Below are 27,902 nucleotides of genomic sequence, written 5' to 3' on the forward strand. Positions count from 1 at the left end.
ACTTTGGGTGTAGCAGTTGTTTCAATAGCATGCCTTTGTTTTTTCTGCAGTGTTTAAGAGCAATATTGAAGTTGATGTCTGAGTGCTGGGCTCATAATCCTGCCTCAAGGCTCACTGCCTTGAGGATCAAGAAGACACTTGCCAAGATGGTGGAATCACAGGATGTAAAGATTTGACATAGGAAATTGACTTTGGAGAGCAAAGCTGGACTCCCTAGATCTTTTCACTCAAACGTGGGTGAGGAAGATAAAAATAGAGAAGAGGAAATAACTGAGGTTCAGTATATTTTCTCAGCACAGTTCTACAGGCTGCTAATGAAATCTTTCAGTACTTCATAGATCATGATGCTGAGAGCCTCTATACACTACGTGCTACATATCTGGACAGCCTTGAGAAAATACACATTTTGTTTTGGTTTGAGCTGCATTGAGACTTCAATCATACTTAGTGAGTCTCCAGTAAAACTCTGGGTACTGAATTGAATGTTCAGATTACAGTGCTTTCTGTGAAAGCCTAACAAGCTAGTCAACAGAGATGGAGAATATAAGCTTTTTTTTTTTTTTTGCCTTCTACCTGATAAAACCTAGTCAATCCATACCAAGTTTTGGTGAAACAGCCTGTAGGTTATTAATCTGTTTGTGCTACTACTCAGTTTAACAGTTCTTTATGCCTTTATGTGTGTGCCAGGATTATTTTGCTGTCATTTGGAATATATGAGAAACCATTTAAATGAACAAAGTTTTATGGTCAGGGCTCCACGCATTTTGTGGCTCCACAATCAGAGATTTGCTGCTGAATCTTTTGCCATTAAGTTATCGTCAGAAATCTCAGTTTTAATTTTTTTTCTGGTTTTTTTGGTCACAAATGTGAACCATTAATTAATTAAGAAATGCCTACCTAAATCTGTAAGGAGCTTGAAACAATCTCTTCTAGAGATGTAGGCTGCTTTCGTCATCTCACTTGCAGTCTAGAGGGAGCTTCATAATTGGATCCCTGATGTATGTCATATTTTTTCACAGTGCCACATGCAACCAGCATTTTTGCCATAGAATACTTTACATCTTAGCAGAAAGACTGATGGTGATGTGTTTTGCCTTCCTGCTGTGTTGGGACTCTGATAGGTGTCTGTCAGGCTCTGAATGTCTTCCCATGAAGGAAGGGATTTGTCAGCTGTACCATGTGCTCTTTCATCATTTGACAAAACTAGGCAGAAGGTGAGTTTTGAAAGGCTTGAGAGCAAGTCTGGTCTACAGACACAAAAGAGGGAGGGCAGGAAGCTCCGGGTGCTCTGAAGATCAGAGAATGCAGTAAAGGGTCAAGACCAGGAGAAGTGAGTACGTGAACTGTTGAAGATCAGACCCACAGCATGCAGAAGATTTGGAGCTGGGTTGCTCTGATATAGACACAGGAGCCCACATCTGTGGGCCATTTAGTGGAAGTCAAGATTTGAGACAAGGTAAATCAGTGGGTGTTGTAAGTTCTAGTTAAGTTTGGGAGGAATGGCATTGATATTAAATCATGAATATGCAGTAAGTTAGCACAATTGTAAAACTTGGTTTTATTGTGCCAACCGTTCAACCTGCATGAGAAACTGAAGTTCCCCTGTTTTCACCACTGACCCACACAAGGTGTATAGAAGCCAGAACCCTCCATGAGGTTACTGTAAAGTAGAATTATTGATTTATAACTCCTTTGGCACTTCTACTTGGAAGTTAGAAAATAGTACCATAACTCAAGGTGAAGCTTCAAAGCATGAATCGTCTGAAGATTGAACACACAGTATTGAAACCATTGAATCTATTTGATAATTTAAGTGCCTATGATTTTGTACTGTAAATCTTGTTCTAGATAACTTTAAAAAGGGAAGTTATTTATACAGTGTGTTTTGTGCTTTAGTAAAAAAAAATACAATAAATACCTAGTCCTAGGTACATCTATACAATTAGATATATGCACACACACACGCCATAGTTGAGATTTGAAGAAAATGGTTAAGAATACCAGAATTGATGAAATTGTTAAAACTTCAGATTGATTTATGCCAGATTATTTGTTGTCTTAAAATATTTACATAGAGAATGTTTCGATGTGTTTAAATTTCCCTTGAAAATACAACTGATACAAAGCAATGTAACACAGAAGTAATGTGATTTGTGTACAATTACAACCTATTAGCATGTTACCTTTTTATTTTAATCCTGTAGTTCCCATAATGTAAATGGTCAGGCAAAAGATTGCAGTATTTTTATTTTCTATTGTGATGTACAGACTTTATTTAACAGTTCTACATATTTTATAGAAAACTAGCTATTTCAAGGGACTTTTTTTTTAAATAAAGTCATTACTTTTGTTTAGTAATGCCTTTAAGTATTAATATGTATTCTGGCTGAGAAGTTCATAGGTATGTCAACTTTAACTTATTTGAAAACAACAAGAGATTTATGATATAGTGCCACAATCCTCATGATAAAGGGCTCTTAAAAAAAGTTTCTCCGTCCATTGCCAAGAAATTTATGATGATTTTGAAATTGTTAATCACGTCTTCGCACATAATTTTTGCACAGGTAGTTGGAAAATGTTTGGTGTAAGCCAAAAAAAGTAAGGGATAAGCTTTTTTTTTTCCTTCTCTAGAATTTTTATCAATAAGAAGGAAAAAAATGTTTATGTAGGTACCCTGCTAGCTTAAACTTTCAGAGCATGAAGATCTGTCTAAATTAACGCCATCCTATGTAGAATATTGTGTCATTTCTTTTAGAATTTGCCACATCATCATTTGCTGTAAACATGTTTTGTGAATTTTTTTTTTAGTTCATTTTTTCCAGCTCTTCAGGAAGCCCCTTCTGGAAGTATGAATTTCAATAATTTGTAAATTTTCACTTATTTTCTTTTCCATTGTTTAGGTATTGCAAGGCAGCAATAGGATGGTTAGACACCTTAGAACCCAAATTGATTTTCAAGTTTACTTTAACATAGAGGGAGCCTACTGCTGCAAAGATGATTTTTTGAGAGGGAAAAAATCATTTTTGCCTTAAACCTAATTTATCAGCACTTCAGTTACTCTGTTCATACTCAAATGTATCATGCATGTCTAGTTCTTGCTGTGCTCAACAGCAGCTGCCTTGATTCTGATACTCAACAAAACATTAGCACTAAAGAATGTCTATACTGATACTTAATCATTTGGGGGAAAAAATGTGCTCTAAGCCAGCCCATTAATTTTTACTTAACTAAGTGTAATTAATGCAGGCTCCAAAGGTAAGTTGTTGCTTTATGCAATCCTGTAGTGTTCAGAAGCCTTTAAGTTTAGAGAGGGTAATAAGATTCTTCTGTTGGACTGTGATTAATCTCATTTTTGGTGGTCAAAATTTTAAACATTTGTCATTCGAAAAAATATCCTCCAAAACTGGCAAATGTGGTTGGTTTTTTTGTTTGTTTTTTGGTTGGTTTTTTTAAATACAAAAATCAACTGTGTGGAAAATACCTTGGGAATATCAAGACTGTGCCTTGGAAGTTCTTAAACACTCAAATGGAGGGATTTTTATGTTTATTGAACCTGTTCCATGTGATTTTGTATGGAAATAATTGGAGTCACTTCATTTGTTACAGCGCCTAAAAGGAAAGTTTTTGTCTTCCTGGTTAACTTGTAAATTCCACCAGAAATGTGGTATTCCTATAGAGAAAATTGGGCTTACATTCTGAGTTTATTCTAAACTTTACTTAATATAATTTTTCCTCAAGAAACAGTTTTCCCAGTATCCATCATTGTTTATGAATTGTTTTCTTTATTAGCCTTTTCTGAGGTCTTGAATTAAATGTAAAATTAATATTTTAACTTACCTCCATAATAGTCTAGAATCAGATTTTAGATCTTGATCTAAGTGACCATTTGAATGTGTTTATAAAACAAATAATTTGGATACATTTCATCTACTCTGTCTTAACAGACTGCATTTTAATGGTCTAAAAGTGTTTGAAGAGCAGAGATATAAAGTTAATAAACATTCTTTTGCTATTGCAGATATTTTTAAAGGGAAGTTACATGCTCATCTTCTGTGAAATATTAGAATGTTTTAGCCTTTGCTCCCTCTCCTGACAGTGCCTCTGAGTTAAATCTTTATCCTGTGCCCACAGTCTTTATTCCAAGTAGGGGTGATGTCTAAAAGCAGCTGGCGGTGTTGCGCAGTCCAGTCCTTATGGAACCATGGTGCTCAGCCTTGGTTGTACAGCAGAAGTAGAGGGCACGTTACTTCTGGTTTTTTGACAAATCTAATGTAATTGTTGCTTTGTGATATTTTACTGTTTAATGCAATTATAGAAGCCCACATCATGTAGTGACATTTGTGCTCTGACATGACATGCCCAAAATGAAATGTACTATATTGTATACAAGAAGAATAAATAACATTGTAGTTAACCTGGAGAAGATGTAAATAAAATATGAAAGAAGAGTGGAACAAGACAAATGGTCACACTCTTGTGTGTGTTATATGCCAGAAGTGTAGAATACTACTTTAAAAATGTAACACACTAATGTATTTTGTACAGCATCTGCTTTAGAAGGTGCCTTATTGAGTTTACCATGAATTGCTTGTTCTGTACACAGATTATGTCCAATGTATCATTTTTAAGTAAATAACCTTATTTTAGTACACATTAGTAATGTGTTTTGTTACTATAAGATTTTGCCTTAAAAATGTAACAACTTGGAAATCCTAATACTGTAACTAAATAATTCCCTACTTTTTCATACCTCGTTTATGTTTTTTTTCCCCACAGTAAGTTGTTAATTACTGCTTTTATTGTTCAATGATATTGAAAATTATTTGGTGCTAAGTTCAAGCTTGCACGATATTTAAATTTGAGTGCAACAGTAAAAAAGTGTTTCCTTCTCCTGACTTCTATCCCTGTGTTACTGCAAAGCCAAAAGCAAATCAAAATCAAATAATACTTTTATTTGAACACATGCAGGTTCCCTACATGTTGGTTTTATCCATATAAACTTACCTCAAGCTTACCAGGTAAAACCAGAAAAAATAAAAGGATGGGGAATTTTGTAATTGCTTTTTGTTCCCTCCATGTACAATGTTCTTTTTGTGTAATAGCATCCAATTTAAGATATTTGAGTTTAATATGTGTATGTACTGCTTGTTGCAAAAATATGCAGGTGCTTCTGTATATCCTGCTAAATTTACTCTGGTTTTTATGATTCAAGCAAATGAAGACAGTCAAGGGGATATCTCACCTGTGAGTAGTATGAAGAGAGTGTCAGAATTTGTTTTCTCATTGCAGAAATTTATTGGCTTCTATTCTCCATAGAGTCCACCTTTAGTTTACAAGGAGAAAGAAGTAAGATCAGTTTCTGTTCTCTTTTTGCATTTAATCAGGAATAATCTTAGATTTAAATACATATTTTTTACAGTAGCTAGAAAGGTTTTATATCTGAACATCATAAAAACTGTTACCAATATATTATAATTATAAGCCTTGGTTTGTTTTCCCTATACAATCAAGTGTTAAATTCTTGCAGTATAGTTCTGGAAAGTGCAATGGAAAGATCAGCAATGTAGTTTCAATCCTTTCTGTCCTTAACACATAATACCAGGAAATTAGACTGCACAAAGATTTGGTCTCCTTAAATTAGTATCTTGGTAAAACAAACCTTTTTCCTATGGTTGTGGCTATTTTGGAATGGAATGTCTTCACTGGTTGCAGTGGTCGTGGTTGAATTTAAAACTGGGATTTCATGTTAGCATTGCAGGAGGACATAAGGAAAATTGTGGGTAAGTGTTTGCACCTGTCTGTGCTCTAATGAGCAGCTTCTCTCTCGTGGAACGGCCACACGGTGGGGCTGTGTCCTAAAGAAAGGATTTGGAAAAGAAATTGGGGAGTTTCGAGATGTGAAAATAAGTTCTACTGCCTGCTAGTAATAAATTCCAAAATGGTCTCCATTATAAATGGGTGGGTTTGACCACTCTATAAAATATGTTACTGATGAGTTGGCATCGGTATCTAAGAGGTGAAACAGCAGTAATGTGTGATATGTGAAACATTTCAGTGAAATGTGTAAACACTGCACATGGATGTTTTGTAGGCATACCAAAAAGCACACTGAGTAATTAGCAAACTGAGCCACAAGCTTTTAAATAAATAGCAGAAGTATCACTAAATTCAGAAAGGATCAGATATAATTCTGTTAATTTCCTTAATTCCTTCTGCAGTTTTATCTTCACCTTTCCCCAGAACACCACTTTGGTGTTTCTCACTGACGGTAATGCAGTAGATCAGTATCAGCTGTGAATCTGAGCTGGGAAAGGACCACTGCTGTGAGCTGACCACCTCCTGAGTCTGCTTCATGAGGAGACCTCCCTTGGCTTCAGACTCTGGCTTGATGTGGATATTACCTGAAGAATTCAGGCATTGCTGGATCTACAGAAAGTAAAATTGCTTATTTTTGATCCAGTCAGTACTTGAATTTGGAGTACAGTAAGGAGATGGTCTTAATAATGGAAAAGGAAAAAAACCATTAGGAGACTTTAATTTTAAAATGTACTATAAGATACTGACATTCATAAAGCAGCAGATCAGTAACAAAATAATTCCACGAAGGCACTAAGATGCACATCTTTCTACCTTATTACAAAGCTTAGTGGTTTGATCTGGAAATACAAAATCTTGAAGCAGCGGCAATGTTTTCTGGCAGGTTCTAGGAAGTGCTAAAAGCTGTTGGAAGCTTTTATTTTTGAATATGAGTGTCAGATTGACGTTACATATATCTGTATCCTGGAGTGAGCATATATTTCTGTGCCTATTGCTGCCTGGCCATCAGGCACATTACTCTCGGCAGTGTGCTGTGAGGGAAACTGAAGCTCTTACAGACAACTCTTCCCAGTGCCTATGGTCAGCTTCAGGCTGTTTTTAATGTTTGGAAATTCTCCTAAATCCACTGAGCCAACCAATAGCTGTATTTTAAATTATCTTCATTAAATTGATTTTTCTAGTTTGCCTAAAAATACAGGTCATAGTGGTGTGGCTATGTTGATCTAACAAGAAAGCCCAAACAACCATCCCACCAAAAAAATGCAGGAGTGGTTTAGATGGAGGCTTATTTAAAAGCTGGTTTATTGCTTTGGACAAACAAAACCACAGCCCAATAGATTAATCATTGTTCTCTTGTTGCTTGAGAAGGAAGTTGGTCTTCCTGGCTTATGCAGTCCACAGAGTGATTTATCCCATTGTCTTTCATTAATTTTTTGCCCCATAAAAATTAGTCTTCCAGTGCAGTGTGTCTTCGTTGTCTGTGCAGGTGGCTAACTTAAGCACATATTTGAAGACATCTTTAGAATACAAAAACATCTTTAAATTAACATTTTGTTCACTCTGGAGTCAATGTTCTCTGAACTCATCTGGAATATTCTTCAACAAAAGTACTCTGGTAAGCACAAGGAAGGACACAAAACCTGACTGGATGAACTGCAATGCTCTCTGCTACCTCCTGTGTCCATTTCCAAGTGGTTTTCATTCCAGTTGTAGCTTTCTGACAAAGCTTTAAAAACAAAGTGTTCTGAAATTTATATGTATATCCTATCCCCCATAGGTAACATACACATATTCCCCAGTGGTGCTTGTTTGTGGAACTTGGCTGTAGGTGCAGAATTGGTGTGCACTGAAGAGGGGGTGTTCCTTGAACCACCCTGACCTAGGCAGCACACTTGGCCTGGCTCTGCAGAATGCTGCCACCACAAAAGTCAGGAATTGGAGGAACAATGGTAAAAAACCCAGCCAGGTCACCCCAGGATGGGAGCTTTGTACTGAAAGAACCTAACCTTACAATTTGATGGTTTTCTTCATTTCACCTCTTCAATTTTATTCTTCTCTTTCTTCCTTCCCTCAGGTATTTTGAGCAAAAGTGGGACAGAAAATGACCCTGAGTTTGCAAGCACTTTGTGCTCCCTGCACCAGAGTAGTGTGAGCCATGGCTCCATGCTAGAAAAACAGGAACACCTGGCCTGGGCATCTCCTGTGGAAATCAGCATTGGCCAGGAGGAGATAAGGAGCATTTCTTGTTGTTAGTTTTCTTGGATTATTCAGGATAGAGAAAACAATCTTCTCAGCAAGTCAGTAGCTGAAATTGCTTTGTAGCTTTATTTCAGAAGATAGGTATTGTCTGCTTGTCAGGCTGTTGCTTTAAGTGCATTGTGTGTTGGTACCGATGTGTTGGGGGTTTTAACAATTAATGAGAGGTTAGTATTGCTTAGAATACAGGTAGGTGGGGAGAAAATTCTTAACAGCAGAATAGATTTGTTAAAAAATGCTACCTTAAAAGGGTGCAATTTGCATAATAATATATCTTTATCAAAAATACTGGAAATTTCAAAGTGCATTTCATTTTGGCAAATTTAATTGTTTTAATATTGCTATGTAAGGTATTAGAATAGATAAAAATACCACAATACTTGAACTTCTTTAGAGTGAAAGTCTTTGGGAAGTTTTATTTGACAGAAAAGAAAGTTTAAGATGTGACCAGGCATGATCACTTCGAAGTTTTGGAAATAAAAAACCCTCTAGATTTCAGAAGTTCTACTCTTTGATTTACTCTAATTACAAATTTATATTCAGCAGTGACAACAGACCAATGAGCTTGACTTTTGATTTTGGTTTTGCTTGTTTGGTTTTAAAATATTTACTAAATACTGAACTCTGGGCTGAATTCATTAAATAAATCTCCAGGATTAACTTTAGAAATAAACTGCATTTTATTTAGAAGCAACAATGCTTCTAAAATATTACTGACATTTTCCTAGTGTCTAAATGTAAATGTAATTCATCTTAACAATGCTTTAAATTTTTGCAGTGTAGCCGAAATACATCACAGGCCAGGAAACAAGGACAGGACCATTTAAAAGATCCTTGCTTGCAAATACTGGCAGTAGAGTCAATTTTACTGAATTTGTTGGATCTCTTCTAGCGTTGCTGTTGTGCACAGACTGAAACACTGGAGTGCGTTGCAGAAGTTTCCAAGATAGTCTCTGGTCCACAGAGAGCTAGAAGGTAAAGTTGCCCTGGCTTCTGGGTTTTAAGGTACCATCCACATAACATGAGAGTGTGCAGTCCTACCTAAAATCTTTTCCTTGCCACTGATTGGGTGTATTTGTCATGGGAGGATATTCTTTTGTCAAGGGAAGGGAGAAATTTGTGTTAAAAGTGAAGAAAGTCCCGCAAAACATTTATGTGCAGTTCTCTCATTGGAAAGATTTGGGAGTGTGTGTGCTGATACATCTGGAGTCCAAACCATTAGCTTTTCACTTGAAAGAAAATCCCATTGCTGCTCATAAGCAACTAATCAAAAGCCAAACACTTCCAGAAAAGAAGCATGAGGACAAACCTAAGGTAGTGCTATGTTTAAACACATGCAGTAGCATTGAATACATCACAGATGAAGCAATACTGAATGCATCCATTGCATCTATGGAAGGAGATTAATAAAACATAAATGTCACTATTCAAGTTTTAGATATTAGGAATCCACCCATAGTTGTCCCAGGTGGGCTTCGCTTCACTACAGAGCCATGCAGCAATTCAAAGCACACTGTCTCCCCCTTCTCCATTTCTGCTATAGCAAAAGTAGTCATGGTGTTTCCATGTGGGGTTTTCCTCTGACTGCTTGAGAGAGTTCTTTTGTACCCACGGCTGAAGGAGAGTTGTCCCAGTGCTGGTCCTGAGCTGAACTCCACAGAGATGACAAACAGGTAGACACCTTTGTGTGGTGCTTTAAAGTGGCCATGTTCAGAGAAATAGCTGCTTCCATAATTGAGGTACGTTTCATTAAACCTCACAGTTTTTTCTTTATCCTTTCTTTCTGAGAAACCCACGTGGAATGCCACCAATGACTCTGAAAAAGAAAGAGGAACAGGATTTTAGCAGTGAGTGAGCGCTCTTCTCTCCCCAGGATCATCAGGATGGGAGATAAGGTGAATCAGGTGAATCCCTATCAGGCCTGATTTTTCTATACTTCTTTGCTAAGCCTGGCAGTGGAAATGGTTATGTGCACTGGAGTAGATCAAATGATTCCCTGGAACTCTTGGAAAAGTATAACACTGGGACCACCCAGGGGGAAAAAAATAGCACTCTTTTACTGTCCCAAAAATAAATGAGTTAAGAATATGTTCTCTGCTTATTCAGTCTTAACTGCAGTTTTGCAGCACAGCTGCCTAAAGGGGCTGACTTTTGCTCTGTTATTTGTCCATAGCAAGGGCTGCAATCATAAAAGCCAATGTTAAAGCTGTGGTGCTTGTAATTACCAGGTGCTTATGGTCACATGGTTACAGGGAAAGGGAACTGGCCAGTCCCAGTCAAGTATAAGCTGAAAACTTGTCTCTGAAGCTTGGTTGTAAGAAAGGGAGTATGTGCTCTCTGGTCAGTCCTGCCTGTTCCACTTGTACAAATTATAGCAGCTCATTTAATGCATCTGTCTGTCTTGAGAAGGATTTGGTGCTTTGAGTACACTCCTTCCAGAGCCAAGTAACAAAGTAACAGGGAAAAAGAAGCATTCCACATCAGCTTCCAAAGAGAAGACTGCTACTGCATTAACATGAGCATCTACAAACAAAATTTGCCTTCTAGACATCTGAAGTTGAATTAGTTCAAGACCAATTTCCTAGCAGCTATAGCGGGTGTGATTTCATTGGCCTTAACCAAAATACAGCAGAATATCAGCTTGGTTCTCACTCAAACTGCTTTTTTTTCTCTATTTAAACTATTGGAAGGGGAGGATGTAAGTAATGTCAGAATTTCTCCCTCCAGCATCCCACAAGGTACCTGATAGTTCTTACAACTAATACTACTATGCTGTGTGTGGAACTTGAATCAGGGCCTAGAAAGAAGCTAGACCTGTATGTGAGCAAGTAAAAGAAAAGAACACACCTTTTTCCACAGATTCTGTCTGCACTGTATTTCTTCCACTTATTGTTTGTGTATTTTCTCTGTGCTTCTCAGACCTTTTCTTGTCTCTTTGCTTGTCTTGACCTTTCTGTTGCCTTCTCCCTTTTTTCTGCAGCATTGACTGAATCTTTGTAACATCCAGACTTATATTTGAGGTGCCTAATTCTTCATTACTTCCAAATAGTTTTTTGAAAGTCACCAGATGTTCCTCCAGATTCCGCTTGATGGTTGCTAAATCTGCAGAGAGACTTTCTACAGAAACGTTGAGTGGCTCAATTGCATTTGCTATTGTATGATTGCAGCAGAGACTTATGTCACCTCTGGATTCATGCCTCTTGACTGCCAGGCTCAGATGTTTGATATCATTCTTCAGAGTCATGATGTCATTGTAAGCTAAGCTCTCCAAGGAGTCATCTTTGGCAGCCTCATAGTTAGGTTCCATGTGTTCTCTGACGCTGCGTTGGCTGCTGACTTCGTGTAGAGTAGAGGAGGTTTGTGTTTCCTCTTCGGGGTGCTTAGGAGGCATGTGAGCATCATGATGATTCTGGTGACCTCTCTCCAAGGGATGAAATCTCCTCTTAAGAGATTCTAAAGTCACATTTTGTTCTTGCAGTTTATCTGAAAAATGTCTGAGAGATTCTTGCAGCTGAAATACTGATGGTATTAGGCTACTAAAGTCATCTTCAAAAAAGACATCCAGAAATTCATGTCTCAGTAGAGCCTCCAGTGCTTCTTCGTGCCGCATTGCATCTTTCAAAAGAGAGCTAAAAGAGCTGTTGAGATGCTTGATGTGTCGATGAATTTCTTCATCTTTCTTCTTCAGCAAGCCCATGTCTTCTGAAAAAGCCATAACCTGTGACTGAAGCTCTCTGTTCTCTTCTTGACGGAGGTTAAGAGACAGATGGATGGACGGAATAGCTGAGGAGAGCTCTTCAATTTCACTCTTGAAGAAATCTCTGAAAACTGACTCCAAGTGCTTCATATCCTTTGGCTGGGTATCTTCCAGGGAATAAGTGCTATTCCTTGGATCTTCCTCCAGCACATCAATGTCAGCAGATACTCTCTGGCAATTGCATTCCTCCATGTACCGCAGCAGATCTGAATAGTTTTCCTGAAGGTTTGACAGAGTGTAGTTGAGCTCTGCTATCTGCCTTTCCATTGCTGCATTGTTTTCTTCCATAATAACTGATTTCTCAGCTAAAGTTATTGTAAAATCTTCTGGCCTATACTTTGAGATGTTTTTCTTCAACTCCTTAAACCACCTCTCTAAAATTGCAATATTCTGAAAGGCCACATCTGACTCCATGTAAAGTTCTTTAAGCTGCTTGGCATGCCCTGACAGTATTTCATTCATATGTCTCATGGTTAACTGGCTGTTTTCATCTTTGGGACCATGATGTAGAGAGAGTTCTGTTAAATTTTTTTTCAAAGCTTCCAGTTTATTTTCAAGAAAGTTTTGCTCTTGTTTCATGTTTGCTATGCTATTGTTCAAAGCTAAGAAATGGGACTGCTGTATCTTATGAAGCTTCTTGAGTCTTGTGTCAGTATCTGCCTTGAGCATGCTGAGGTTATAGTGAATATCAGCCTGCTGCATGTGCACTTTGTTCTCTATATCTCTTTTCGCTTCATCTACTTTCTCTATGTTTTCTTGGACTTTTGATTCAAATTTAGTTCCCAGCTCCTGGAATTCTTTCTTGGGTACAGTGCTTTCTTGGAATCTTTCTATGCTTTTCTTGTTGGCCTCCACATCATGGGATAGATTTCTTACTATGTTGGAGAGGTTCTGTAAACTTTTGTTGAAGCTTGCCCACATTGGGTTAAAATGTTTCCTTAGAAAATTCTCCACATGAGGAAACAAAACTTGCTGCAGAAGCCTTTCCTGAGGATCTGTTAATACAGTTGAAAAAAAAATTAAATTTAAATTCTGCTTTTGGATCACAATCTAGACAGGTTAACTCAAGTGTTCATTTTTCTATAGTCGTTGCTGTCTTACTCCCCAGAATCTGACCTCATGATAAATTTCAACAATTCATGATAAATTTCAACAATTGCAAAAATAACCTGTTGTTAAATCAAGGTTACTATGAAGCACATGGTGTCTAAGAGTGTGCAGAAAATAACTTGGATATGTATTGACTTCCCCATTTATGTCTTAAAAATTTTGCTTTTTGAAACCTGTGGACAGGTGGTATTTGCAGCAGCCATAACTGTCCATTTTCTCAACAGATCTTAGTTATTGGGCCCTTCCTTTTTTGACTGTGTCATGATGTTCTTTTTCTCATGCTTTCAACTCCACAAGGTTATACAGCATCTTAACAGCTGAATATTCTGGGTCAGGAGTAAATAACTTGAAAAATCTGTGAGGTATCTGAACTGTATGAGAATACTAAGATGTATGAGAATATGAGAATACTAAGGCTTAGTTTCTACCTTTAGAGTGCCTTGAAGTTCACTGAGTACTGTATAGTCTGTATCATTAGAAAATGTTTCTGCAAGCCAGTGGCTCGCTATGGTAGGTTAAATTCAGCAGCTCTTTTTTTCCTTCTCCTGTATATGGCATAAACAATATTCCAGAGATGGGTCAAATGTTTCATTTTTTCATGAAACACCAGTGTGCTATTCCACACATCAGAGTATACAGCATGAGTATGGAAAAAGAACAGATCTATACTCTTCATCCCCAGAGAAGAGAAGAAGCCATAGAAGCAGAAAAGTAATGTTAACAAATTTTAAATATAAGCAGCCTCTTTATTCTGTGATTAAGGCATATTCTGAACAGTGCCTTTCCTCTCATTTCCCATTTCAAGTTACTCTTTGGTTCATTCATTCGCATTGGGATTGCACCCATTTTTTCTCTCTGTAGAAGCAACCAGCAGACCAAGGAATATCAGGGTATTTTTACTTTCACATCTTCTTTCTGATTTGTGTGGATTCACAGGGCCTGTCATGGGCTGATAATTCTGCATCAGACCTCTCACCTGAATTGCTCTCGTTCACTTCTAACACCATGCTTGTACCGTTGTTCTCAAATAGTCTCTGTAAGTCACCTAAGGTGCTGGCTGCTTGATGAATATCACTTTGAAGATCATCCAGTAAAGCCTCATGATTGTGAATGACTTCGAACATTTCTCTTGAATCCACTGATGTTGACACTAGTCACAAGATTAGAAAAACAAAGTCATGCAACAGGGTGCAGCGACCAGGTGACAGGTATTCATGCAAGACCTCTGAGAATACCTGTCTGGTTTTCATTCTGAAAATTTTGCACTGACATTTAGGGGGTCTGTTGATTTCTGGCACCTTAAATTGCAGTTTATCTGCAAGGATTTTTTCCAGCAGTGTTGGAAACCTAATATATTCAAATATTTGCAGAGAACCTCAGCTACAACAGCCATGATGGCAATAAAATGCTGTTAATTAGAAATCTCCGCATGCCTTAAAAATGTTTTGGAATACTAACTCTTTTCAAGCCATTGGCTGAAAGCATGGCAAGGTTTAACAGCCTAGATAAAAGGAGGGGATGAAAGAGCAATTGAGACACTCCACTGAGGAATCAGGAGCACAGTGTGTGTCAGAGCTGACTCATGGACGGGCCCTTTAACTGATGTTTTTCTAAATAAATACTTGTGAATCTCAGCTGTAAATTTCAAAGTGTGCAATACTTCCCTGAAGCTAATTCCTGGAAGGCACTTAACACTGCAGGCATGCCACTTCCCAGGTGGTAAGGGAGGGTCCTTCATGCTACTTACACTGAGATACAAATCTACAGTACCTTATAATTGCAATCGCAGAGCCTCTGAGGGGCTGTTCTAAAATAGCATTTTCAGTGGATTGTTTTTCTGGTATATTTTTGTGAGCATGGCATGCTGTCCTGTGAGCCCACTTTGCAGAGCAAGGGGTTAACATCCATGCCACTGAAAGGGGTAAGGCTCTGCACCAGCTGGCATCCACTGTTCACCAGCCAGCTTTGAAACTGTGGGATGCTTTGTTGTGAACATTCACAGAGTGTTATAGCAAAAGCCCTCATTTATGTCAGTAAATGTGTTGTTTCAAAGCTTTTCCAGAGAATGCTTTCACTAGAGAGTTTGTCCATAGCTTATGACTTTAAAATTACAACTTCAACTATTTTTTTATCTTTTTTTCTCCTGATCAGTGACTGAGAGGTAAAAGGATGACAAACAAAATAACTTCAAGCACATACTGTGGTTTGAGAACTCTTCTTCTCGTCCTTCAGTTTCAGTTCCTGGCACCAGAATAAAATTGGGATCTGCAATTGAGATATGATACATCTATGAAAATGTTTTAGATGCAGAAACTACTGCAGTTTAGCAAGACCACACAGGAATTTCATGTGTTGTGTAAATGGTGTGGAGACATGCTTCCTGGGGAAAGAACACCTTCTCTGGGAAACTTACTTTCCTTGCACTGGCAAACAACATTGCATACCTGGCAGTGCTATGCAGTATAGTGTAGGGGTTTTTAACTCATGCCAAGCTTTGCTCATAAGAAATAAGTCTATTGCAAATAAATGGGGCTTTTTTCTTTTCTGGGGGTCCCATCTAAAGATCTGCAAATTCTTCTTCCTTGTTCCACAGTTACCTGAACATTCTGGTGGCAGCAGCAGTGAATGATGCTGTACAAATGAGAAGATATTGATGGAGGAGCTGGTTTTGGTCAGTGAGTGTAACAACAGAGAGACTAAAATAGTTGCACTGCATTTGGTAATATCTTTCCAACATTATGTGTGAAGTTCACCAAGAGATCAAACCACAAATGAAAGCTATCTGTGAAGAAAAGCTAAATCTCCAGAGATTTTTATCTGTGGAGTCTGTAGGTGAGTTAGATGTAGATTGTGGAAAAATTTTCAGACATATGTTTGCCTTTATTGTTATGGTTGACTTAATTGCTAGAGGGATTTACCTTTTATTCATTTAAATTCCCTTAATTCCATTTAAATTCTTAAATCTATTTATTCTTAAATCTGTTTAAATTCTGCTTTTTGAGTATTATTTGCTAAATCTTGCCAATGCCATTTTTAAACCACCATCAGTTTTTAAACCACACTGTCTCCCCTGTCTCTATTAGCAGCTGCACAAATCGTAGAATGGTTTGGGTTGGAAGGGGCCTTAAAAACCATCTAGTTCCCATCCCCTCACCATGGCAGGGTGACCATGCTGCTCAGAGACCCATCCAACCTGGCTTTGAACACTTCCAAAGATGGGGCACCCACAGCTTCTCTGGGAGACCTGTTCCAGTGCCTCACCACCCTCGCAGCAAAGTATTTCTTCCTAATACCTAAACTAAACCTGCCCTATTTCAGTTTGAAGCTATTTCCACTGGTCTTAACCACTACATGCCCTTGTGAAATGTCCCTCTCCATCTCTCTTGTAGCCCTATTAGGTACTGGAGGGTTCTCTGAGGTCTCGTTGGAGCCTTTTCTCCCCCAGGCTGAGCAGCCCCAGCTCTCTCAGCCTGTGTCCTTAAGGTGGGGACCCCAGAGCTGGATGCAGGACTCCTGGTGGAGTCTCAGGAGGACAGAGTAGAGGGGCAAAGTCCCCTCCCTCATCCTGCTGCCCCCACTGCTTTATTCAGCAGTGCAATGGGTTCCAGTAGTTCACTCTAAAGGCTGTTCCTGGAGGTTACAGCCCGGGCTCTGTTCCTGGCTGTGCTGTAGAGCTGCTCCCTGTGGAGGAGCCAGTGCCTTTGCAGCCAGAGTAAGCAGACGGAGGAGCAATGCAGACTGCAGAGTGAAGGCTGCTCTCTCCTCTGAACCTGAACACCTTGTGATTTCCAACCCAGATGATTTCATCCTGTGAACTGATTATAGGGGCATTTCACACACTAGTGTTTCTTTCTGATGTCGCCAGTTTCTACCTGAAATTAGGCATTCCTAGATGGACTTGTCTAAGATGGACACATGACAGGCTTTCCAGCAAATTAATACCTTTCTCCATGTGTAAAGATTACAAAGGTGCTATTAACTGAAGAATAAGTAGCTAATGCTATTTAACTATTAATTGCAGCTAATTATGACTGCTCTTGTCTCAAAGTATCAGTGATTTGGGACATAGACTGAAAAAAACAAGGCATCAATTCTAAACAAAGGAGAAAAACTAGGCAGATTCATTTCTTGCCATTGTGCCTGGCATTTAGTCATTCATTCCTATACTTGCTCTCCAGCTTTGCTTACCACGCTGTTCGCAGTCCTTGCCAATAAATCCAGGGCAGCATTTCCACTGCAAAGACTTCAGAGTCTTCTGTTTCACTTGATAGACTGGCTTCAGGGCTGTCCTGTACCTGGAGAGGAAGGGTCTGGCCATTAGGTTAATTGTAATAGAGTCCTTTGCAATCAAGTTTGGACTGAACCTGAATGCTGTATTATTCTGATGAGGTATAGAGAGGGTTTTATTATTAAACACATTATTCCAAAATGGTTACCAAGGAAGGTAGAAATTTGTTTTAAACTACCCTAGAAAAAATGGGGGCTTCAGTACTGTTGAAAACATCTTTGAGATACTTCAGAGAAAATACTGTTTTCCTCACTGGTTTTATTTAGGACACTCACATGATCTTCTGGCAGTCTGGGGCTCCGTTGGGGCAGGGCTGTTGGGAGTTGACAATGTACTTCTCCTTCATGCAGGCTTCTATGTATGTGACCAGGCGGGACTGCATGAAGGAGCACCAGTTCCTAGAGGAGGAAAAACGTGGGAAAAGAGTTTGAAGTAGGTCTCTAAGTCTCTGGCTGTAACAGTGCCAAGAAAAAGTGAAGTGCAGAAAGGTCTTTATTTTTACTTTTGTATTTTTCCCAGCTGTATGATGAGGAAAGTGGAAAATGCTTTCTACCTTCTCCCTCCACTCCCAATTCGTTTGTTTTCATTTGAGATGTTTATCTGCATTTGTTACAAAAGGGCTGATTGTCTGAACTTTGATGCATTAGTTCCATTTCCAGTCCTTTCATTTTGCAGGAGAAATTTCCAGCCCATGATAACCTGTGGGTTAATGTCACTTTAAATGTCAAATGGCCTTTCTAGGCATGTTGCCATTTCAGATGCCATATGACTGACTCATCAGGTTGAGGCAGACTGCTTCTGAAAAATTAATCCAACATTAACTCCATTAATAATATCTTCCTAAGTATTACTTCTTCAACATAATATAGTGATTGGATTTTATGAAGTAGGCTAGCTTCAAAATAATTTCTCCTATCACCTGCAGGAAAATAATTTTGGGGGTAAAAGGGTTGTTTTAGTTTTATGTTTCTAGCAAGGACAAGTGAGTTTTAATAGTCTGATTAATTTTCCAAGTCAGAATTACCTAGACACCTATTAATCCCAGAGTGTAAGTGAGCCTCTTCCTTTAAAGTCAAAACTTGGCAGTCGAATGTTGGCTGAAGTTTGATGGTTAAATCCAAGACCAGAAGAGGCAGGAAGTGACGAGTAATAACTATAATGGAAACAGCTGAACCTTAGGCAGTGTATTTTTAAATGGGAATACAGGAACCAAATTTCCAACTATCAGCATATATGGAAAAGGTTTGCCTCTCTCAGGGAGTTGGTGTAACAATGGTGAACCGAGTCCTGCACGAAAGCAGAAGCTGGCACTCTGCAGCAAGGAGAAGGGGGGGAAGCTGAAAACATCAGGATGGAAGGGCAGACAGCCTGGGCTAGCTGGGAACAGTTCACCAGGCTTGCTGGGCCATAGCTCCCCTGTTTCTTAAGGAAAATGTGATTAAGATTTCAGCAAGCACTCATGCAAGCAAAACTCTTCATCTGTTAGAAGCAAGGGCAGGAATCTGGCAAAGGCTGCAGTGCTGGGAAAGCAGGACAGGAAAGGAGGCTGCTGCCTTTGTTGTGATTTCCAGCCAAAACAACTTGCTTGAGTTGTAGCTTTGAGGCCTTTACAAGTGACTGGGGGAAATTTTGGACCCATGATCAATGGGTGTCTTGGTTCTTACAGGACTGAACTGGAAGACAAATCCTCAAATTTTTATTGAAGTATTACTCTTCCAGAGTCAAACACTGCTTGTGTCAGAGTATAAAACCACTCAGTAAAATCCAGCAGACCAGCACATGTGCTCTGGTGACATCTGCTTCCAAGGTATGCTAAGTTTACCAGGTTTACTGCTTCCAGGCTTTAAGAGCTGTGACACTTTTCTGGTATTTGGTGTCAGTTAAATAGCTCTAGAACAGGGACCTGGTTTGTGCTTGGTTTTGGGCTGTCCTCTCTCATGCACTTGGCAAGGCATAGCTGGAAGAGGCTTTCCCCCCTCAAATCCTCTCTACTTTTTCCTGGGGAAGTGAAGTGCCCAGGCACTGGTGCTGGAGCTCTCTGGTATTGTTGCTAGGCACAGGATCCCTGCCCCTGCCAGCAGGATGCCTGCCAGATCCAGGCAGGAGTCTGCATTCAGCGTGGAAACCTCCTTTTAAAACAGGATTCTTTGGCTTCAGGGTTTTGTTCTTTCCTAATGAAAACAATCCACACCCAGTGAATCATCATCTGGGCTGGTTTTTTTTTTCCCACCATATGCAAGTCCTTCCTATGAAGTCCTTGGAGTCATGTCAGCCACATAGAGCAAAGCCAAATGTGCACATGCATCAACCTGTGTGAGCAAGAATGAGGCACTGTGGGACTGTGAGTGCTTTTGCTGTAATGCACAGGTGGATTTGCACAAACAGAACAGAAAACACAAGGATTCCTTTTCAAAACATGTTAAAGTGTTGGAGGTACTTGGAGACCTTCCCAATTGTAGAAAGGTGTTATGTTGTATCAGAAATTGAATCAGTGGTTGATTGCCTGCTTTGGACTAGTATTCTGCAGAATGAATAAGATGAGGGGGGAAAAAGGGGAATATGATGGACTCTCAGTCAAAACATCCTTTAATGTTTGTTGCAGTTCTTTATGTCCAGTTTTCTTTACTATATATTCACCGGTTCTCTCTCACTTGATCTTAAAGGTTTATTTGTGGAGCTGAAGGCCTGTGTAATGCCATGTTGTGGTTTTAATCACAAAAACTTTCAGAGGTTTTGAGTTCCATCAAACTTATCAAAGTTTATTCTTTCCTCAAGTAAATAGATAAGGCCTGTAATGAGCTGGCAAATAGATGCATGTGCCCAAAGATGAAACTTCTATTGCAGTATTTTTTGCACAACTTGTCAAATGCTTCCTTTAGGGAAACTTTGCTATCTGTAACTAAAAATACTCCTTAACGGGATTAACCTTGAGGGAAGCTACGTCATTCTTTACTGTTAAGTGCAGCAATGTAGAAGACTGAGAAGGGCTTGATCTAAAGTTCAGTGAGGCATGCAGGACTTCTCTGGCACCACAGGCTCTGAATCAAGCTGTGAAATTTCAAAGAGCTGCTCCTTCACAAATAGCACTTTCTTTCTTGAGCTGGTTTCTGGAACACAGCAGCTTTGTGTTCTGCTGCTGCATTTATTCTCTGTTTGTAACTATGTCGCTTCATTCACTGAATATGTAACCAGCTTAACACCCTCTGCTTTTATTCTCTTTAATGCAGTTTTCTTTGGTGCAAACTTCTGCTGCCAGGAAGAGAGAGGGACAGAGAGAAGCTGCTCATGTGAGGAGAGCAGAAAAGCCTTCCCTGTAATCTGGTGAACAGTAACATTTATCATAATGCTGAAAGTTAGAGCAGCTCTTGAGGGAACCCTAGCAAATTCAGGGCTGCAAATGTTTCATTTGTTCAATGGCTTTTCCTGGTTCACATTGCAAAGAAATTAATCCCTGCTTTTTTAAACTGGGAAAAAATGTTTTAATAGTTTTCTTTGCTAGCCTGTGGTGTTGTTTGTTGGGTGGTTTGGTTTTTTTTCCCCTAGACTTCATTCTAATTATGAATTAATCTTATTAAATAGAGTCTTCGCATGCATCTATTCGCTTCTGCCTAATTCTGAGGCAACTGTATTCTTATGTCTGAGGTTAAATATATCTGATGACAAAGCATTCTGTATTTAAATAAGATTCAGCAAATGTAGGTTAGCTCAGGCTCTTTTTATTTGAATCTTTCAGGTGTTTAGAAACTCGTACAAAAATTATTTTTTTCTTACATGGGATTTATTGAAACAGCAAAATGGAGGAAGCTCTTTCTCTGATTCTAGGATTTGGCTGGGCCACCTTATATCATAGGAAACCAAATAAAACCCACAGATCCAGGAGGAAAGGTTACATGGCTGCTCTGCACTATTGACTCTGCTCAGATGAATATGGGGTAGTCTTTCCTTCATTCAGACAATTACAGTGTGTCAGTGAGTGTGAGTAATGCTCCCCAGCTCAGTGAGGGACTGACACACTTCAGTTCTCTTTGCTACATGTTCTCTTGATTGGCACTGCAGTGCATAATTTTAGATGTTTGCTAGGTCAGTGGAATTTTTGTCTGAACAAAAGCTTCAGGAATTCAGGATGTTGGGATGTTTTTCATAAGTTTTGTTATTCCTTTGGGTGTACTGGTCCTACTGAGTTGTCCTTCACCACCAGTTTCCTCAGGTTTCCATTCTCAAGGAAGCCAGTGTCTATAATTACTTTGAAAACTCCTGCCTAGCCATGCCTGTGCCTACTACTTACAGTGTGCAAAACTTTTCAAGACCATAACATTTTCCTATACAGGAAAAAGGCACCAGATAAGCAGTAATTCCTGCTTAGTGTGCTATAGGAAGGTAGTAGAAGACTGTTTTTTCAGTTTAAACAAGTGATTTTCCACTCACTTGTACAGAATTACTTCTGATTTATATTAGTTGAAGAATAAGGCTTTAGCTATGGTTGATTTTTCCCTCAGTGCAAATTTCTCACTGACAAGAAAAAGCAGCCTCAATAAACAGAAATAAAGTACCACATTTAAATTAATCTAAACTAAGACTATGCATGTCAGTATTGAGGCAGATGTACCTTTTCTATTTTATGGAATACAGAAAGTGTTCAGCTGTTGGGGAAGGCGCTCGCTCTCCAAAGCAGGAGGGTGTGCCACTGGGTTTTTAATTAGCAGACAAGTGGTGCCTGGTGGTCTCAGTGAATTCTCCAGCTCTTCCCAGGCAGCCAGCAGCCCTGTATTAGAACCAGACAGCAGAAACTCTCATATTTCTCCTTTCTCTCAAGAGAACTCCCAAAGGGAGTAGAACTTCCTCTCAGGCAGGATCTGGGATCTCCCCATGTCTCATCCCATGAAACACCCTGGTTTTCACTGGGGTGAGAGCAGATTGATTTGCAGCTCACCTTAACAAACTGGACTGAAAAGAGTGGCAATGGTCATTTCAAACATGTGGTTTCCATGCAGTGCTGGAAATCTTCCAGACTCCTGAGTAACCCAGGTTGAATGCAGTGTGTATTCCAACAGTTAGACTGTTATCACTTGGGGTAGTGCTGTCCTGCAGGACATCCTAAAACCATAGTGCAGTGAAGACTTTCAGAGCAAATGCAGTCCTGAACTGGGAGCAAGAGTTCCAGGAACTGCAGGCTTGACTGGGAGCTGATTTTGAGCCAAATCCAACTGTTGTACAAACAATTCCAGAGAAGTTTTCCTCTTCAAGAGCATCCACAGCCATTACCTCATTTCTATCCCCCCTACAGCCCATTGAGAGGGCAGCTAACACTTTGATTTTATCCTTTGATTCCTGCAGACTTAAGTTCACCCCTAGTACAGCCTGATCACTCCTTTGTCAGACCTCATCTGGAAGAAGGAATTGCAGCCAGTGGCCACCCTTTGGCACACCTGTGCTGATGCCAGGGAGTCAGAACTGCTTGGGAAGCCAAGCTTCCCACTGGCATGTGCTCAGGGTGCAGGCAGTGTGTGACAAGGTTTGCCCTGACTGTGTTTGGGGCACGAGGGGAGGTTTGTTCAGGGCTGCCCACTGATCACTGCACAAGCAGGAAGGTGTTGGGTCCAGGTGGTGATAGCACTGACAGTGATTCTGTGGTTATGATGCTGAAACAGGAACTCCCTTGCTATCTGCTGAAGAAATTAATTGCTGCAGTTTGCAGTAATGAGCTGTGAAACAAATCAATCCCGTGGGCACAGAGGGTTCAGTAACTCCTGCGCTGTGTGGAATGGAGCAGTGTCATTTGCATCAGGCTAATAGGGAGCTATTCCACCTGCAGCTGAGCCATTCAATGACAGCCAAATATTGGAGAATTTCCTGAAGTCCTGAAAGGAGCCAAGTGCCTCACTTTGATAGGAAAGCTTTGCTTCTGTTGATGCACTTGGCACTGCCAAAGCTATTGTTGAGCACTCAGTGGCTGTTCCACTGCTTTCAGGATGTCAGGGGCTAAAGATCACTTTTAGCTGCACTTCATCCAAACTGATTTATTTTAAGTGTATGTTCTGTGCCCCTTTGGTGGGGAATTTCAGTATCCCATAAGCTTCCTACAAAAGTCCCTGCCTTGTTTTGAAGAAATAGATGAGTCAGTGTGGAACTGGTCTTAATTAAATTAATGGATTCTTCCTGTAAAAGCAGACAAAAAATGATAAGCTATTAAGACTGAACATTGACTTTCCTTAGAATAGGTGATTTGGGTTTTCTCTGCTTGTGTACATTTGGGAGGATAGTAACATATTTTGACATGCTGGATAGTCACAAGAACAGGCCTGATACTTTGTGGCTCCTTGGTGTGGAATGAGAGGAAGAGGTGAGTGTTTCAGAGAGATAACACACCTGGCTGATATCAGGAAACCTTCCTCTAATCAAGGGTGACTTCACAGAATTGTGTGTCCAAAACTCACAATATATTAGTGAAATTAAGGATTTACTTGAGCTGAAGATTTCTGCCTTTCCTATTTAATAGGTCAGATGGTAGAGTTTGGAGAGTTTTTAATTTTGTTTTTCCAGTTTTTGCAGGTATGTTGTAAAAAAAATCCCAGGAGTTGACACTGTGTGTTTGTGGATTAAAAAGAAAGAAGGAAAAATGAACCTGCCCAGCTGCAGGGCAAAACCAGAACAGGGGCCACTTGGCAATGATTACACTTCTGGAAGCAGAAGTTCTGTGAGACTTTGGATGGATGGAGAAGCCAGCTGTGCTCCTTCCCATTCCAGCACCCCCATCCATTTCTCCCTTACAGGGTGAGCCATCCACCTGGGAACTGGCTCTGTCAGTGTTGTTACTGAGGGGGAAGGTTAAAAATAACCTCTGCTTTTTCCTAAGATTATTTTTAGCCTGGAATGCTTAAGTGATCTGGTTTACAGTGTTACTTGACAGGCGTCAGGCTAACTGAGGGTACAGGCAGCTTTGGGCTTTGGTGTTGGAGCTGCATGTGCCTTTTACATGCTTCATTTGTCTTGGTTTCTTTAATGAAATACAGCACTAAGTGCATGAAATCTGAGTTGTGAGCCTGACTGTTCCTGATGTACAGGTCTCTTAATTTCCCTTTCTAATTCTGCTGAAAGTTTTGGGTACATGTGGATCCATTTACCTCAGCAGTAGAATAAAGCAGCTGAAGTCAAACCACACAGCTGCTGGGGAGAAAAGCAATATAAAAGTTGATTTCCTTTGGAAAGTTGGCTTCTTTTGATAGTTTTGATTTTGTACACATACAGACACTTGCCCAGTTGAACATGCAGAGCTTCTCCTATTTGTTCAGATACAAGCAACAGCTGAAATACTGAACTGTTACCTAGTTCTTCCTCTAAAGGCCAGTGACTTCTGATTTATATTTTTAAACTCTTTCATGAGAAATCTTATTGTTCTTAGAGGAATTGGCAAAATAACATATCCAAGTATTTGACTGGGATCTAATGAGTCATTTCATCTCACATGTTGAAACAGAAACCAGAGGATTCTGATTAATACCTTGCAGTACTTAGTCATGATGGTCTCAATTATTCAAATAACTGCAATATGAAAAATTATGCTCTACATTTCTTTAAAATACAAGAATATTTTGTAACTACCACTATTCCTAATACAAAGGGAAAATAAGGAATGGTTGAACAAAACACATACTGCTTTTATTTTTTTAAATAATAAGAGTCAAAACATTGTCACAAAGACCAAGCTACTATAGACTTTGTTTCCTCGTCCTGCAAAAAAAGTATTTTCTTATTTCAAAAGCAAACTAGATGTAGACACCATTTTGGTAGAAAACTATCCTCCACCATCCTGGACTTTTTTTTTGCATGTCTGTTACACCTTTTTATGGCGTGTCTTTCTTTCCCTTTATCTCTCCATTCCTATTTAACTCCTGATGCTTTTTTTCTTGTTCTCTTCCTGAGAGATATAAATCCCATTTTTTGATGATTTTTTTCCAGGGAATGTGTCACACTTGTAGGGAGGAAATACCAGATTCATGTCAGCATCTTGTCTGTGCCTAGCACAGTACTGCAGCCACAGCAGCTGACAGGCGCACAAGGACTTCATGCTCTGAAGGTGTGTTGTTTCAACCATTTTAGAATTTGTTGTGTGGTTACAAGAAGAATTGTGTTGTCCCTTCCTATTCACCCTCTCTCCCTTTACTTTTAGATATAATTCCTCTCAAAGTCTCCAATTTCTTTCCTAAGACCTAGCAGCTGCCTGGCCTTGTGTGTGCTGTAAGTGTGACAGCTCTACAAAACAGCAAATACCTTAAAGCTACTGCCAGGCTAGATTTGGATTGTCTGTAGTCATCCACATAGCTTTATAATTGGGAAGAATGTTATGATTTGACTCATTATCCAACTATCTTCATAAAAGAAGGAAGTATTTCTCTCCTTGGGAGGAAATTAGGATGAGTCATAGCTGGTATTGAGCTGAATTAGACAAGCTGGTGCTGAACAGAGCTACAGAGCCAAGGAAGGAATCCTGATTAGGACAGTATATTACAGCATCTTGCTGACCTGTAATGCTGACCTTTTTACAGCACTGAATTTTCATAGTGCTGGCAGTTTTCAGAATGTTTTCAGCATTTCAACCACAGTCAGATGATTATCACCTTGCAGAGTAATTTGGAAGCCCAGAGTGCCCCTTGGGCCTTGTTTCCTTCCTTTGACCATGGCTGAAATGCATTAACCAGGAGTTGGTTAATTAACAGAGCACACCATTATTGAACACTACCCATCAGGAAGCCTTGCAGGCTTTAGGAAGTGCCTTAGGGTTATTAAGGGGAGGTACAGATTTTTGGGAAGGTGTATTGTGAAAGACAGGAAGGTTTTCATACACTCACCATGTTACATGCAGAAGGGAGGCCTTACTTTTACTTGTAGGTGAGAGTAGAAACAAGATTGCATACTTCAGTTTGCATGAAAAGGAAGCATGGCATGAGCAAGGTTTTATAGTCTCCTTCCATCTCACTTTTTCCCTTTCCTCAAGAGCATTTAAAGGGAAAAATACCAGGGCATCCTAAAGCACTGAGCTGTGAACAGCACTAAGTGTGCTGCTGTTTCAGCTCTCCTGAACAGGGCTTTGCTCTACCCATCCATCAAAGCTATAAAAGATTCATTCACTGTCCTGCTTGGTTTTCATCTATTTTAAACATTTAGAGACCTACTTACATGCCCTGTAAAACTTACACAAATCATAGGGTTTGGGAATATTTCTAGTGAAGTACATGGCTTTTACTCTCAGAATGGCTACTCTTCTGCTACAGATTAGCATGAAAATAATTTTGCTGGCATGGAAACCTTTGGAAGGGGGTGGGGGTGTGAAATTTGTAGTAATTTTCATGCTTATTCATTATTCCTTACCTTGTTATATTTACTCCTCACTATTTTTATTTTGCTAACATCCTGCCATTACCTTTCTCTCTCCATTTCCAAGGCCCAAGTCTGCAGGCAGGCACATTCTGCTAATGGGCAAAGTTTGCCATGCTCAGCAGAAATAATCAGCATCGGTTCATGATAAGAAACAGTCAATAAATTAACTTCCTCTAGTTCTGCTTTGCCAGAGGTAGTGTTTTGGTTTCTGGCAGAACTGGGAAGCTTCACCTCTGCTGGGTGTGTGCACACCCCAAACCCCAGATTAAGCAAAGATTTGGTCCCATCTGTGGTTTCATCCTCCATAGGCAATTCAGCTTTCTGTTTGTGGAGTTAAAGCATTTAAACCACTCTTGTTTGGATATAGATTGGCCCCCAAAATCTAATGTATTTTAATGAGAAGCTTCTAATGAAAGCAGTCCTGTACCAACAGAATATGAAAGTATCAGAGAGGATTGCACTCCTGGTATGTGTAAGACAGACATGCTGGGTACTTACCCATTTCGGGGCTGTGGGCTCGCAGCTTCCAAATCCCCTCTCTCTTCCTGATGTGGGAAGATCACACTTGAAGGGTAATCTTGAGTATCCTCCCTGAGCCCTTCTGCCTCCCAGGAACCTTCTTGGTGTGGCAGAGGAGTTCTCTGGGGGTGTGCAGAGCTCTCATGTGCTCGTGGCTTTAAGCTGTGCACGGAACCATCACGATCTCTATGATGGTCTGCGTGTTCCACCAGCTTTGCCAGTCCTACTGTGCTACAGACCAGCAAAAGCTTCACCAGCATCCTGGCCTTCTTCCCCGCCACTTACACCTGTCTCTTGTTCTTTTCTCTGAAGCTCAGCCTGAATCACTTCAGAAATGCCCCGGCAATATTCTTTAACTGGAAAGTTGGAAGAAGGAAGGAAAAAATTAAAAAAAAAATTGTAACAAAGAGCGGAAAGAGCTCTCGGCCCTCCCAGCTACTGTGGAAACGTCCGTGGCTATTGAACAATGTGAGCCTGGTTCCTGTGTGGGGCTCACACGTCTCTGGCAGGGGGGAAAATGAGGTGGTAGGAATATAGCTTATTCAAGGAACTTCTGAGCTTGCCTGCCTTCTAAACTTATCTGTGAACAGGAATTCGGCTTTTATCAACTGCCTTCTCCCTCAGGCACAGGAAAAGGATGTTAGCTTAAAGGAAAGGAAGAGAAAAGAAAGGAAAGAAACTACTGAGCGCTCTAACAGACTCTCATTACATTGCCAGAAAATGTCACAGACCTGCCTGGTCCAGTGCTGCACATGGAAGTTTTTCCTACAGTTTAAAGGT

General features: G+C 39.8%; 2 protein-coding genes across 4 annotated transcripts in view; one reads left to right on the forward strand and one right to left on the reverse strand.

Annotated features, from left to right (window-relative positions):
• BMPR1A (bone morphogenetic protein receptor type 1A) overlaps positions 1-4,649 on the forward strand; it is a 74,232-nt gene extending 69,583 nt beyond the window's left edge. For all 3 annotated transcript variants that reach the window (XM_030951541.1, XM_030951540.1, XM_030951539.1), the window contains one exon: positions 51-4,649. In XM_030951541.1, the coding sequence (XP_030807401.1) occupies positions 51-176 (126 nt within the window). In that variant the 3' untranslated portion in view covers positions 177-4,649. The remainder of the gene's footprint in view (positions 1-50) is intronic.
• Positions 4,650-6,528: 1,879 nt separating this feature from the next.
• On the reverse strand, positions 6,529-27,680 carry MMRN2 (multimerin 2). The gene is made up of 7 exons (XM_030951537.1): positions 27,102-27,680; positions 17,504-17,626; positions 17,129-17,235; positions 15,140-15,205; positions 13,917-14,090; positions 10,921-12,825; positions 6,529-9,889 (listed from the first exon to the last, which is right to left on the reverse strand). Exons 1-7 carry the CDS (start codon positions 27,380-27,382, stop codon positions 9,501-9,503), a joined length of 3,045 nt encoding a protein of 1,014 aa, XP_030807397.1. The 5' UTR covers positions 27,383-27,680; the 3' UTR covers positions 6,529-9,500.
• Between the last annotated feature and the right edge of the window lie 222 nt (positions 27,681-27,902).

This window comes from Camarhynchus parvulus, chromosome 6 (genome assembly GCF_901933205.1).
Source record: "Camarhynchus parvulus chromosome 6, STF_HiC, whole genome shotgun sequence".
In the NCBI taxonomy this organism is placed as follows: domain Eukaryota; kingdom Metazoa; phylum Chordata; class Aves; order Passeriformes; family Thraupidae; genus Camarhynchus; species Camarhynchus parvulus.

Excerpts from the sequence above, each read along its gene's own strand:
- MMRN2 (XM_030951537.1), bottom strand. The coding sequence starts at position 27,382 with ATGCTGGTGAAGCTTTTGCTGGTCTGTAGCACAGTAGGACTGGCAAAG. Across the intron at positions 17,236-17,503 it reads CCAGACTGCCAGAAGATCAT|GTACAGGACAGCCCTGAAGC; the intron begins GTGAGTGTCCTA and ends CTTCCTCTCCAG. Across the intron at positions 12,826-13,916 it reads AGTGAACGAGAGCAATTCAG|ATCCTCAGGAAAGGCTTCTG; the intron begins GTGAGAGGTCTG and ends CTGTATTAACAG.